General features: G+C 50.2%; 2 protein-coding genes across 2 annotated transcripts in view; both read left to right on the forward strand.

The window, feature by feature from the left end:
* The window catches only part of LOC125950421 (frizzled-4), a 38,551-nt gene extending 30,605 nt beyond the window's left edge, over positions 1 to 7,946 (forward strand). The window contains exon 4 of the mRNA XM_049678401.1: positions 6,373 to 7,946. Within this exon, the coding sequence (XP_049534358.1) occupies positions 6,373 to 7,058 (686 nt within the window). The 3' untranslated portion in view covers positions 7,059 to 7,946. The remainder of the gene's footprint in view (positions 1 to 6,372) is intronic.
* A 2,221-nt stretch (positions 7,947 to 10,167) lies between these two features.
* The window catches only part of LOC125950406 (chromosome transmission fidelity protein 18 homolog), a 15,715-nt gene continuing 10,882 nt past the window's right edge, over positions 10,168 to 15,000 (forward strand). Inside the window, exons 1-4 of the mRNA XM_049678373.1 lie at positions 10,168 to 10,841; positions 10,901 to 11,069; positions 11,148 to 11,950; positions 12,020 to 12,239. Coding sequence (XP_049534330.1) covers positions 10,168 to 10,841; positions 10,901 to 11,069; positions 11,148 to 11,950; positions 12,020 to 12,239 — 1,866 coding nt within the window. The remainder of the gene's footprint in view (positions 10,842 to 10,900; positions 11,070 to 11,147; positions 11,951 to 12,019; positions 12,240 to 15,000) is intronic.

Below are 15,000 nucleotides of genomic sequence, written 5' to 3' on the forward strand. Positions count from 1 at the left end.
TGTCCCACTTTCAACGGGGTGACAATCATGCCAATCTGCGCGTCGTCGTTGCCGTCGTAGTTGCTGGAGTACTTGATTGATTGGCGTTGCGGCGTAAACAAAGGCTTGGGGCGTAAACGAGTTATTTTTTTCTCTCCGTCACTCCGGCCAATGTTCTGATTGTAGGGCAGCGGTAGGAGGGTGTGTCCGATGGGTGGGTTGGAAGAAATCAAACAAATGACAAGCAGCCATACAGAAGCTTGTCAAGCTCGGCGAGCCGTCGGCACGGTTTTGCGGGCCCTGGTACCCCTGGTTTCGTTCTTTATCATCACCACCACCACCACCACCAATTGTGCCACCTGCCGACCGGTACCTGACAGTAGCATGAGGCAGAGGACAAGATATACAGAACGCGGAATCACCTGGCCCTATCCGGTGCAATCAAAATGTGTATCGGTTGGACTTCTTCTAGTGCGAGTTCGAGGTCTTCAAATGCTATCCAGCCTACTGAGGTTTGAAGGCGGAAGGAATCAATCATCTGCTCTCGAGTACTCACAACCGGTTGATAAGCCGATAACAGAGCGAAGTAAAAAAGGGTGAAGGGGGGAACGCCATTTCCAGCGAGCAGCCTGCAAGCACTAACCGCAATAGATTGGTGGTTATCGGTGCCAGGTTGCACAGTTTAAAAAGCTTAAGCTACCGCAATGGTTCGCCATTGATCGCGGGGTAATGGTCGCGTTCCATTGGGCCCTGCTGCTGGCTATATAAAAACTCGACCCGTACACACCCTCGATGATGATGAAGCTGGTTTTGAGGCGAACCAATTAATCAATTATCGCAAATAGCTCAATGGGAATGGGAGCGATAAGCATTATCGATTATGTTTTTTTGGTTTGCCGAGAAACAATTGTCACCGAGTTAGTGCTTCATCGGCGATAACTGAGTGGTCCGTTAGTACGCGTCGTCGAAAGCCAAGTCATTTCGATTGGCTTACCTGCTTATGAACCACTGCTGCTAGCCTTCTTCATGTAACTGATCGTGTGTTTTCGTCGTTTTTCCTACTTTCCTTATTATGTTTTTTGTGTGTATTATGCTTTTGGAATGCATTGTATTGTCTATCATTGTCATACAAGTGCTTAATGTGAAAGGAATGGCAGGTTTCATGTTGGCTGCTCCTTTTACCTCATTGAAGAACACATTTCCTTTCGCCCTTTTCACACCTTTTCCTGGTATCAAATGACCATTCGGATGAGAACACACCTTCCGTTTCTATCCAGATATCACCGGCACATCCCACAGTCGTCGCTTTTGTCCACCTGAAGATCCCGTCAAATTTCACACGCCTGCAATCGCCATTGTTTTCGGCTTCTATGCAGCCTCTCACATTCTCTCGACGATCAAGATTGCATTTCCGGTTGCGGATGCAATTGTGCCGTACAGCTTCTTGAAGCGACGGCGGCGGCATCACATTGTGCTCCTTCGTGCGTTTCGTACAGACGGTGCAGTGTCTGTTTGTCCCTTGTACACCGATTTCCAATTGTACCGAGAGAAAAAACGTGACAATCCTTTCCAAATTAATACCGCACCACTATTTTCTCCCTTTTTCATCCTACACCGTCGTTGGTTTGTTTGCCGGCGATTTGGTGTGAAAATGATTTCATTGCGATCAGGATCACAAAGCGCAGCGAGCGTGTACTTTTTACCAGCGATTGTCGTCGTCCTTTTTTATCGTTGTCGTGATATTCTAAACTTTTCAATTAAAAAAAATTCCCCCGAAAAGGGTTCACACTTTTTGGATCCCGATCCCGATCGTACCGGTTCTCTCTCGGGGAAGTGCTGCGTCTCGTTAGGCCTGCTGTTTGAAGTTGTTCCGACGGACGAGCCCCGTTGAAAACGCGCGGGAACAATGGAGCTGGTGGAGATTATAGGACAATCGCGGTTACCGGCTCGCTCGCTCTGTTATGCATGCTGTGCTTCCCACGCGAACGCAGAGCGTTCTACATTTAGCTTATGCATTGTCGAATTGGAATTGGAGTCTCAACGACGAACGACGAAAAGAAGGGACGAAGGACAAGAAAAAGTGTGAGCGCGAAACACAAGATCAATAAAGCTCCACTGCGCCTAACGCAACTACTTACCAATGCGTCCTGCTGCAACGAGTTGCGAATATTCTCAGTTCGTTAACTAGCCACCACCAGCGCAACTCGCCCCCAATGCTCGGGACCTTTCTCTTGGTATTTTAAACAAGAAGGCACCGGCATCGACAAGGCAAGAAGGACAAAAGAGTCAAAAATTATGCGATCGAAACACATAAATCATGTTTCGCGTTAGTGCGCGGCGCGATCGCCGGAGACCGGTACCGAAACAATAGACCCATTCATCGTGTACCCCCTTGATCATGCTGCTACCGGGTGGAGCCATCTCTGGCAGCGCATGGTCGTGATCATGCGAGAAAGGGCTTCCAAAATTGTCCTTCTCCTTCGATCGATCGAACGCGGATGGTTGGAGCACGGGAATCGATGATCATTGTCTTTTTTTTTCGAATTCGATCTCCTTCGCTTCGCAGCTTCGATCGCAGTGCGGCAGGAATATGGCACCAGCAGTGGCAGGGGGATGGGCAGAGAAGAAGAGGGTGAAGGGCGTGCAGGTGGATGGATCTTTGCTTGGGGTCCAACATCGGGAAGGGAGGGGGAATACATTCAATTACGGAGGGTTTTGTGATCTTCGTTTTCCGATCTTCGAAGGTTCGCGGTCCCGTTTAGCAAACTGTCCCTCACCGACCGGCCACCACGGCCCAGGGCCCCTCGCGCACGATGGCTTCCGTTTACGTTCGCGGGTAATTTATGTAAATGGCAAACATGAGATGAGGACGGCTCCGTGGTTCCGAAGATCCCGATCGAGTTTTCCATTTTCCTCTCGCTTCGCTTCGCACACATTCATTTCTTCGTTTCTGGCCCCGTTTCGGCTTCGTTGCTTCGGCGCAAAACACAATAACCCATTCCACGGTCGAGACCTCGTTGTTGTTGTCGTCGTTGCCGCTGCTGCAGCTTTCGAGAGGTTGTAGCAGCAGCAGCAAACGGACCTCTTTAACCAATGTGCCCGGCATGCTGGTGACGACGGCGACGACCACGACGACATGCCTTCTTTTTGTTGTGCGACGACCATTCGGTGCCAACTTATGCACACTTAAACGGCAACGGCCTATGCAAAGAGTATGCAGGAGTCCAGCAAAAAAAAAAGAGAAAAAGGTGCAGCTACCTCGAGCTCCTTAACAATGCCCAATGATGGTGGCCAGATCCAGGGCCGCGGTTGGTCCATAAATAAATGCAATTCCGATGGGCGGAAAGCGATTCGCGGGAAAAAATGTAAAGAGTCCTGCAGATGCTGGTGATTCCTCTCGTAGCAGTCGGGGTCAGCAGCAGCAGCAGCAGCTTGCCACAGTCATCGCCTCGAGTCGATTTCCAGCACTGAGGAGATTGCATTCGGAGAGCAAGTTGAAATGCGAAACAATGACAACTACCTCGCCATTTTTTTTACTGCAAGGGATCTGGAATTGCCTCTTTGGTGAAGCAGATGATCCTCTAGTACCTAATACCGAGCTCGAGGTGTCAAGTTCACTTCCAAATGTCAATCTTTCAGGCACTTCTCTTTTGGGGTACGGGAGCACCTGCATCCTGTGCACACGGCATGCTCGCTGTGCTGTGTTCGCTGTGCGTCATCAGCAGCCTGCAACAGATGCAACTCCCACCTAGACTGCCCTTGTTTCCTCGGGGGTGGGGGCGACCCTTTCGGAGTGACGGAATTTGCATGACATGCACCGGTCTCCCGTTCGCCCGTTAGTTTCGTTCCGATTTGGCGCGCAGATGACGTCGTCGTCGTCGTCATGGTCGTCTCGAAAGTGCATTCCCTTGCAGCTGCATTGTGCGCTCGAGTGCAAATCATAAAACTGGCTAACGTTTGTGTGAGTGTGTGACGTTACCTTATGGCTGGCAAACGAATGCAGATTGGCCAAGCAAAGGGGGTGGGGGAACCGGTGATTTGGATTTTAACCAAATCACCTTCGGCCGTCGACCGGTGTAAGGCACTTTAACACACACTTTGACGCTCGTTCCTTTGCTTTCGCGAAGGGGGTTCTCGTTTTGCAGAATGCAGCAGAACGTTCCTGGTTAAGTGTATCAGCACGTCACCTCTGGAGACGGAACGCTAGAGCGAGCGATTTGCTGCATGATGTTGGGGAGTGACCTCTTAGGCAAAGGGTTTGCACCGAAGTGCATTCGATTTCACTGTTTTGGTGATGTAGATGCCCCGGGAATACGCCCCAGTTTTTTTGATGAATGGTGTAAAGCATTCATCAAAAAGTGTTGAGGTGGTATTTGCACATTTGGTACTTGGAAGGAAGGGCAGCATTTGAAAGTTCAAATTAACCGTCAAAGAACATCGGCCTTCGAGGAACTGACGGGGAGTAGGTGAAATATTTTCACCTTTCGCCGCTCGTTCACGCCGAACAAGCCGCCGAAAGTAATTAATTTAAATGTCTGCTCGCGGACTTTCCAGCACGTTGCGTCTTCGCTGGTCTTTCATCGATCTCATCGAGAGGCCCCCGAGGGTCCTCCGGCACAGCATGGAGCCACTCAATCGTCTTGTTTGGCTGATGCCGCTGCTTCTAAGCTCCCTTTCCCCCCTTTTTTGTGCTACTGCTAATGGATGTGGATCGTATTTTGATAAAATCCGAACTTTTCATCACCATGCCTAAGGGATCGGATTCTCGATCGCTAAACAGCTCGTTTCGTCTCCATCAACCGCCCTTTCCACGCTGCTGCTGCTGCTGCTTGGCTGGTGATTAATTACAACAAACATTTGGTATTTGGGAAAGAGAAAGAGAAGCCTGTGCCAGTGAAGGAGGATAAGCCCGAATGGCCGCGAATGATGCAACGATGCTCGCTGCAGACGCACACCGTTCGGTCCGTGGTTGGTGTGGTGCAGAAGAGATCGATCGAACGTCCAAAGTGAAGACGAGAGCAAAAGGCAGTTGCACCCTAATCCATCGTACGTGCGCCGGCTGTATGCGTCTCCTTTAAGATCTTAGCAACTTAACGAGCATCGGACGTGCCTTGAGCAACGGCAACGACGACAACGACGACGACGGACGACCAGAACCGGACGAGGCAGTTAGGATCGTGACAGGATGTAGCTTCGGTTGAAGCTTGATGAGCGCAGGTTGCACCAATTGCACCTGCTGCGCTGGTGCGGAACGACGGGACCTGGGACAATCTCGGTCGGCTCGGCAGACGTTCTAGACTGCGAGACGAGGCGAGTTGCCGTTTGCGTTTAATTCATTGCAGCTGGTGACGGGTGTGTGCATCGCGGGATAAAGACACAAACATGTGATCGCTACTGCTCCGATCGCTGCAACTACTGCAACCGATCTCGTACGAATTCCATCGAAGAATCTTCCGGAACCCCGTCTAGTCTGGTTTGGTTTGTTCTGATGTTTCAATCTGGCTCGAGGCGAGGCGAGTGTAAAGCCGTTGCGCGTTGTGGAACACGTGTGAAATGTCAGCATCACTCGATCTGGAGATGCTGGAGATGGTAATACGTTTTACGCTCCCCGATGCCCAACCTCCTGGCCACTCCCAAGATGGCGATCGTGTGATATGCGCGATTTGTGCGCGCCTAACCCTTGCCCGTGAGATGATGTTTATTTATTATTCCGTAATTTATTGTTTGATTTTGTTTGGATAATTAATTCGAGTTTTTGGGGCGGATGGGTGGGGGAGTCATTTCTCTTTCGCTCTATTCGCTCTCCTGTGGCCGCTCTGCGTCGAGTCGAGCGTCGAAGGTTCCGTTCCGTCTGGCCTGTCGGGTGGGTTAGCGTTGATTTTTATAACATGCGAACACGTTACCGCCATTCTTTAGCCACGTGTAAGCGATTGGAGAGCACACGGCGTTAATGGACGCGTCTGGCCGCGTCTAGTTGATGCCGAAAAGCGTTCGAATGAAAAATGTGCGAGATGTTCCATGTTCCAGTGCCCTATCTGCGCACCATATTTACCGAAATACATTCCCGTAATCGGCTAATGAGTACGCGCGAGTAGACCAACAACAGACTCGCTCTCAGGCGCAGCTTCACTTTACTATCGTCATTAGCATGCTGATAAGTGAATTATGACACCGGGCTATCGCATGCTCAAAGATAAACCTAACCTCAAATTGGAGATCACATTTTGCAGAGGCGCGTTGCTAGCGAGAGATTTGATACTACGACACTACTACGTCACTGTGTACTTAGATCGCTGACAGCTGTCAACGTCAACCGTGCGATTGTGTTACTCCGGAGTAGCAGAGGATGATGCTAACGTTCCGCTTTTGTACTCTCTCTCTCTTCTCTTGCAGGTTCCTGTTTCATCGGAAACCAATCGGACCGAGCACTGCTAACGTTCGTGATCGTGCCGTTGCTGTCGAGCTGGGTCATCGGTTCCGGCTATCTGTTTACGGCGTACCTGCGGAAGCGCTCGGCGGCCGCCTCACTCGTGCACGCCCTGCCCGTCCACATACACGGGATGGGCAAGTTCCTGTTCATCTACACCGTTCCGACTGCGGCCCTGCTCATGCTTATGTTCTACGAGTATGCGTGCCGGGAGAATTGGCTACAGCTGCCCCATCCTTCGCTCGAACCCGTCTTGCCGGCCCGGACACCACTGTGGCCGTTCCTGCTGCGTGCCTTCATCGAGCTGCTCGTCGGTGTGCTGGCGTCGGCGTGGGCTGTTGGACCACGGATCGTGGGCCTATGCCGGGGTAACAGTGCGCCTACGACCAAGCTAGCCGGTCCGGTGTACAAACAACCGCCACCCAAACTGGCCGGTTTCACGACCGGTGCACCGTCAACGTATTCGACCGCCTCGTACCAGACGGTATGCCCCCAGAACTCGTTGGTATCGGTGTCGATTGGGAAGCTACCGCCACCGAGACACCATACGGCCCGCAAGTACCAGTCGCACTCGCACATCAACCGGAAACCACGCGGCTACAAGATGTCCACCCAGACGATCAGTCTTACCGGCAACGAGACGGTCCTGTGAGAGTGCACCTATGGTCGGTGGTGGCGAGCGAGAGGTGGAGCTGGTTGGTTCCCGCCAGTGGGGCCGCAAAGTTGTGATATTAATGTTTAGGAACTAATTTATTACCTAAAGCGCGCAAGGCTCATGGCGTGGCGGTGGCCAAATGGTGACCAGGGCATGTCATTGCGTCGAAGCGTGGGGCATCTGGAGTAGAAGGGATACAGAGAGCGAAAAGGAGAGAGGGAGAGAGGGCCAGCGATCGCTGGGGTAGCGAGAAAGGTGAACCATCGGGTGGTAACATAAAAATCATTTATATCAGGATACTTAATGCGCCAAGGAGCATGGTGCTCGTAGGACGAGAGAGCGAGAGAGAGAGAGAGAGAGAGAGAGAGAGAGAGAGAGAGAGAGAGAGAGAGAGAAAGAGAGAGAGAGAGAGAGGACAGGAGGGGTTTAATTATATACGGCCAGAGGGAGTTTGTTGTTCCAGCCGAGGATCCTTTGCGCCATCGTCGTCGTCTTCGTTTCCTTGTAGTCGTTTCGAGGAAAGAGGTTAGGGCGCCTCATACACCAGCCCGCGTGTCTGTGTGTGCTGATTTGACTTAACGAAGTGTCAGTCCCAGGCGCTTCACTCTCCGGGGCCAATTCAAGTGGCCAGTTGGTGGGCTTCTTTATGCCTTTTCGTTCATATATCTACCAACCGATTACGTTCGGCTGGCCGGGTGCACGACGATCGGCGATGAAAGTGATTGGCATGCTACGATGGTTTGTTGGCGAACATTTTCCAAAATTGGACATCGATTTTTGCCTCCCTTCTCTCCGCTGCTGGCCACATACAATATGGCCACAGGGAATCCAGCTTTCTCGTTAAATTTGTTTAAAACAGAAACGCACACGCCGGTGACCTTTTCGCCGTCCTAGTAGGCGCTCGAATCGAAAACGCTGATCGTGCTTGAGGCTCGTTTTATGAGTCCCCGGCGTGGCTCTCTTTTTTTATGATCCGCGTTCTGCAATGCTTCCTACTGGTACGGTCGCCGGGTGGCCGGATTCAGGAACGCGTCCTCCGTGAACGATCGTTGACGTGATGCTGATGCATCTCGTCAGCGTCGCTCTGACCACTCGCCAAAGCTAAACCGGATAGTGTTTGGCCAAACAACCCGGCCTACCCTCACACAGAAACGCGATGCCCTCTGGGTGCCAGGTTGGGCGTCTGAGAAGGTCCGTAAAGACGTTCTACCCATCGCCAGACCAAAAAGGATGCGAAATCGTTTCGTTTCTCGCTTTTGCGCGTTTTCCACTTTATGATGCGGCCACCGATCATGTCGATCATCATCGCGAGAAAGGGGAAGCAATAAAAGGCCATTTCCGAACCGAGGAGCCATCTCGTGTCGTTCCCCCCGTTCGGTGGGTGCCCCCAAGGAGTGGTCCAGAGGGAGCAGCGAGAAGTGCAATCGATTTTTGATTGGATTTTTGGGCTCTCGGCCGTTCGCTTGATTTTCGGATTAATGCTATGTGCCTTCTGCTGCCACCCCAGGCAGCACCAGGCCTGTGAAATGATCGGTCACTGGCTGGGTTTTGGGGTGATTTTTTTCCCTACTTCTTTCCATTGCTTGCTGGCTCTCGCCCCTTACGAGATGATTTAATGGTTAGCTGCAATTCGATCAGCAGCGTAACATGATCGTGAAAACTGTTCTTTACGAGGTGCTGAAGTGTGTACTTGTAACTCGGCTCACATCAGGGCGAACACCAAAATGGAAAGCAGAAGAGAGAAGGAGAGATAGAGGGACACGCTGTAGTTTCAGCTGAGCCCATTGATAACGTATGGTGCCCTAACCTCAACTACCGTCACCATCGGGTGCGCCTCGCAATGGCTGCTGCAGAGGGCGAAACGATGCATTATGGGCCCGTTGGAAAGATGCCGCGCAAAACCTTCATCTCATAACGAGATTGTATTTATTACCCTAGGCCAGTGGGTTCGCTACAGAGTGTAGAGTGTAGCCGGAAGAGAACCGCACTGACCGGCGGTGTCCTATTTCAGTGTACTTAGTGTTTAAGGCTTGCTGGCCGAACGGTCACCTACTATACGTACTGTGCCATTCTGCGTTCTCCATTGTTTGGTTTAGGTTATAGCGTTGTGTATATACTTAATTTCTCTAGACTGCGTTACCTTCCTGCGCCTCAACGTATCAACTTAAGCTGTAGAAGAAGGGCGTGTATAGAGCGTTACTAGAGATGGGAAAAGGCGCGCAAACCCTTGAGACACTTTGCGGGAAAATTGTGCGGGAAGTGAAGCTCGAGAGTATTGAAGAGCAAAATGCTTACGAATGTTTCGATGCAATCATATGGCCTGTGCCTCTGTACATGTGTTCTAGATGGATAAGCTTGTCGAGTAAACTGTTGTACGTATATAACACGCTTATGCTTAAGGATGTGCTTACTGCGTGTATTATAATCGTTTAAGAGCAATAAAACGTTTCAAAATCAATGAAAATGTGTATCTATGTGGGTCTCTTTGTCACTGTTTGAAAGAAAAAGCCGAGTTGAGCTTGAAAGTTAGTTTTTCCGTATTAAATTTGGGAATAGCGTCCAAGCAAATGAATGAATTGCAATTTATTGATCCGTATTCTGCTAAACTGGACGTTAACAAAGTGTTATAACCGAATTTATTATCCAAACTTATCATATTTTTCATTATTTTTTTCTGGATTACTATTCCAATGATTTGGTGCCACGAGGAGTATAGTGTAACTGGATCGTAATTATTTAATTAAAGTAAACTATTTTACAAGATTATCAAGTGTCCTACAAACTTTGTTCGGTAGTTTGCGGATCGGTTTGTTAAGCTAGAGGGCGCTGCTGTTCTAATTTTGGTCTTGTAACGACTCTGTAGTAACGTTACAAATCTATTATTCGACTAAATTTCTCCACTTTAGCTGCTGCGTGTTTCATAGGTCTGGCTGTCAACTGACTTGTTTACGTTCACTGACAGCTGAAAGGGCGCGAAATCTCGTCGATGGTTCACGGAATGGATTTCTGAACGGCTCTCTGGGATTTCAAAATTTAACTATACTTTTATGGCAGTGTTTTATATAAATTGTGTTTGTTGTTCCGTTTACTGAGTTGCTCACAAAAGATGGATTTCTACCCAACCGAGGAGGAAGAGTTCGAGCTGGTGTACGAGGATGATCTCGAAGCGATGGAAGCGCTCGACGAACCGCCCGAACTGCGACCATCGAAACCGCCTCCCGCTTCCGGTCCTGGGACACCGGGCGATGGTGGGCGGTTTGGTCGAGCTGCGAGTGTGGCCACCAACCATAGAACCCCGGGTCAACTGGAAACAATTGCCGAAAGTCCTGTTACGACTAGCCCTGCGCTGTCCGTTATTTCGCGCGGCACCGTTCATAAACGGCTCTTCGATACACCGGGTCCTTCCAGTTCCTCTCGGCTACCGTTGGGTCGTGCCGCTTCGACACCATTTCCCGGTGCAATGTTGAACGGAGCAGGCGGTTCCGATGGAGCGCTACAAACACTGCAGCAGATGGATGTAAATCCAAGGAAGCGTCGATTGGATGCGCTCTTCGGGGATATCCAAGATATCGAGGAGGAGGAGCAACCGTTCCAGTACGAGTACTGCTCACAGAAAAAGACCAAGACCGAAGAAGAACAGGATATGGAGCTAATCGAGCGTATACTCGAAGCCCGTCAGCGGTTCCACAGTGTTGCTAATCCGGCGAAACCGTCACTTCTGTCGAGAGCGGAAGCGTTGCATCGTTTCAAGATAGACAATCTGTCTTATGAACCGCCGAAGTAAGTACCAAGTGCTGTTGTTAGTAGAACGAAACTAAAATTGAATCTTTCTTGTTTAGATGGCCATCGCTGACACTGAAGCGAAGCGATCAAACCTGCGTCTACGTACGGTTTCACGCAGAAGAATTCGAAAAACAGCAGCTCGACGAAATCAACTGCACCAAGGGTGGTTACAACGGACTACTGGGAGCGGAGAAAGAACGCATTTGGCGTGAAGCGAACGAAATCGTCAGTGCCAACGCGATGCAAATCGCTTTCCGAATGAAACTTTGACATTCTCCTTCTTTTTTCTTGCTTGCATTTCAGGTCGCGAAACGTTACGCGGAACCAGCGAATGCACTACCAGCACCGGCAGAAGTGGACACTCCGGAGATCGTGATCCCTACTGAAACGAGCGTGCTTTGGGTGGAGAAGTATCGTCCCCGACGATACATCGATCTGCTTTCCGATGAAACCACCAACCGGAGCCTACTACAGTGGCTCAAGCTGTGGGACAAGGTGGTCTTCAACCGGGAACCAAAGAAACCGAAGGAAACGAAACAGTTAAACAGCTTCAACAAGAAAACGGGACGCTTTGAGTCAACCGGTGGTTGGATAAAGGGACGAAAAGCGCGCTCCACACTTAACACCGAGTTGGATGAGCATGGATGTCCGGTACAGAAAATAGCACTACTCAGTGGACCACCTGGTCTCGGAAAGACGACGCTGGCACATACGATCGCCCGTCATGCAGGCTATACGGTGCGGGAGGTAAACGCATCAGATGATCGTAGTCCAGAAGCGTTCCGGTTGGCACTGGAGAGCGGCACGCAGATGAAATCTGTACTAAACGAGGAGAAGCGTCCCAACTGTATCGTGCTGGACGAGATCGATGGAGCACCGGTACCGACGATCGAGTTTTTGCTTCGTTTTATCGCCGGTAATTTGTCGCAGAAGGGGCCAGCGAAAAAGGCGGCCGGAGGGAAGAGCAGTGCTCGGGATAAGTTTGTGTTAAAGCGTCCGATCATCTGCATCTGTAACGATATGTACACTCCGGCGTTACGACAACTCCGACAGGTTGCTTTCGTCGTCAACTTTCCTCCAACGGAGAATGCTCGGCTAGCGGAACGGTAACTTTTGGTTGATTTCTGATCATTGAGGTTGCTTCTCAACACTATTTCCGCTTTCCGCTCCATTAGGTTGCTGGCGATCGCCAAGGGAGAGCATATCATTACCGATCTAACGTCTATGCTGGCACTGGCCGAGAAGACGGGAAACGACGTGCGAGCGTGCCTGTCGATGCTACAGTTCTATGCCTGCGCCAATAAACCTATCCGCCTGACCGATGTGCTCAAGTGTAACGTTGGCCAGAAAGATCGCAAGAAAGGATTGTTCAACATTTGGTCATCAATCTTTCAGGTGCGTACCTACGAGCGGTTAATCTACGTTTGCTTCTAGAACCAGATCGCAGGGTTTTATCTACTTTGAAGGGACATCGAATTCTAATTTGATCGCTCACCATTCCGACCGAATGCCGAATGATTTGCCTGAGCGAGCGTCAGCGCGTACACCTTTAATGGTGAAGGTGTCGATGGTTCCAGTACCTTCATGCCGGCCGTTCCCGTCGAGCGACTGCGTTGCTCTGTTTCCGTACCACGGCTGATGCGCGTTTGCGTTGACTGTACCTTTCTCGTGTAGATCTGCGTAGCTTTCGGAATAGCACGACACGATTCGAGCGTCTGTACCGAGGTGGTCCGTTTGTTGCGCAGATTGGCTAACCGGATTGCCTCACGCCGATAGTCCCACACGTTCCAGCGATATTCGCGGTCCATGCAGGACGGTATAGGATGCAGATCGGTTTGTACCTCTTGCTCGCAGGTAGTAGTAATTTTCAGCTGAAAACCCTCAATCCGTGGTGCATTGTATGCAGCACGCACCTTGGAGTACAGGTTGAGAAGAGAAATGAGATGAATCTTCCTGCGAGCCGTCTCGACAATCTTGTAGAAGTATCTGTGGATTCGAGAGAGACATTTCTGTGGTTATTGTCTGAAGAGAGAGAAGTCCATGGTACTCACTTGTGTGGATCCTCATCGAAAAACTCCACCGGTTCGGGAATGTTAAACAAATAGTTCTCCTTATGCACCCGGCACACTCCCATCTCTACGCTACCTGGCATTAACAACCCACGACCTTCGGCCACATGCCAGAGACAAAACTTGAGCAGTTGAATCTGGAAAATAGTTCCGCAATTGAAGCGACATCCTCGAATCAAAATCATTTCTTTATCATGTTTACCGGCATGTTTTCCTCGTATGGCACCACCTCACAATGGTTCGGAGTATCCGGTAGCGCGAGCCGTTTGTTTTTCATTTTGTTCAGACGATCCACATCGGTCTGAATCTGGCTTTCGCCCAGCAGCCGGTAGGCGAGATCGTCGAAGCTAACACATCGCTCCGTGAGGTTCATTAGCATGTTGTTGATTTGGTTCATCTCCGAGAGGAGAAAGATGAAATTTTGGAACTGTAACCACACCCGGGTTAGCTCGGAAAATTTGGGCTGCAAGCGAGGACAGCGTTAGCCGAAGGTTTCTCAAGGACATTAACACCAGAACTTACAAACACACGATCAGTCGGGATGGCCGTCCGGAACTGGACTGCCTCGTGGATGCGCAACAGTTTCGCTTCGTACTCTTGCTTGCAACCATCGATGTTAGTTTTGATGGTTGCCAGCTCATCGATCAGCTTCCGGGTGTAAACCTCGTGCTGCCGGTACATTATCAGCAGGTCCTTGATCGTTTCAAAGTCCTCGGGCGTGATGTTTTCCGGTAGCAGTGTAATGATGGCACGGTTGCGCAGATCATACGCAATGGCAGCATTGAGCGCGCTCGTGAGTAGATTCACCTTATCCATGATCTCGCACAGTGTTATCTGTAGGATCGATTTCGTCGATTCGTGGGATTGATCGAGTATTTTCGGCACTAGAAAACGTAGATGATGATCTGCGTCTCGTATGATGTTCTGCTAGGGTCTGTACTTACAATCTGCCATCCCGTTGGCCGTGTTGCCCGAATGCTTGTTGAAGATCCGTATACCGGCCACTATCTCCCGGATATCCTTCAACGCCATCAACCGGTCCTTGCGATCCAGGGTCACAAACTTTGCCTTGTCGCTGCGTGACATAACGGAATTGAGGGCGCGCATCGTCTCAGCAATCACGTCCTTGCACTCCGGATTACCCAACCCCATGTTCATCACGATATCCAGGATGACCTTGTTGAAAATTTCGTCCTGCTCATCCTTGGTTATCACATCGTGATCGATGATTTCCTTGGTCAGGGCAAAGGTTTTCGCTTGCAGATTACGCGCGTGCTTCTCAATGATTTCGTCCTTATCGAAGAAGTTGCCCAGGAAGTACACCTGCATCTTGATCGTTATTAGCCCGGGCGCTCTATCCTCGGCCAGCAGTGCACAGCAGGCCTCGACAAAATCGTCATGGTTGCGCCGCTCCACACTGACCGTTTCCATGAACAGCTCGAACCGTGGATCAAGGCTTAGCAGGTTCGTAACGAAATGCACCAGCGGCCGGTCGTAGCGAATGTTGCGCCGTTCACAATTTCGAAAAATGTCCTGCAACAACGGCATCAATGCTACGTTCGGTTCTAGAAGATGAAGATTGGGAGCGGCTACGAAGGCAGACATTTTCGAGACTCTCGTACCTCCGATATGTTTCCTCACTGAACACAAATTCACTTCTGAGCCTTACGTTGGCTACAAACGTAGCGAGGAAGCCACAAACTATCGATGCCTAAAACTGAAGCAACTGTTTTATCGGTAGTCAAGGTTAGGAGCTTTCCGCTCTCCCAAAACCTACGGCGAAGCCAGACAGAGACGGTTGTGTATGGTTATGATATATGCCCGTTGCTAGGTCGTACTGCAACGCTACTGGTTGCTATGAAGTGTTGTTTGCATGAACATGGGCCTATTCTATTCGTACGGAATCGCAGAAATCAGCTGACAAAGCAATCGATGCAATTGAAACGTGCTTCGTGCTAGTCCTCACTGTATCTAGTCCCCTGCTCCTAGCTAGCTACCGGTGGTTACGTGATGCCAGGTCATTAACCGGCCTGCATGAAACAAATGTCCTACTTACTACGAACATAAACTTCAACCACAACAGGTAT

The sequence above is a fragment of the Anopheles darlingi genome, chromosome 2 (assembly GCF_943734745.1).
Source record: "Anopheles darlingi chromosome 2, idAnoDarlMG_H_01, whole genome shotgun sequence".
NCBI classification, from domain to species: Eukaryota; Metazoa; Arthropoda; class Insecta; order Diptera; family Culicidae; genus Anopheles; species Anopheles darlingi.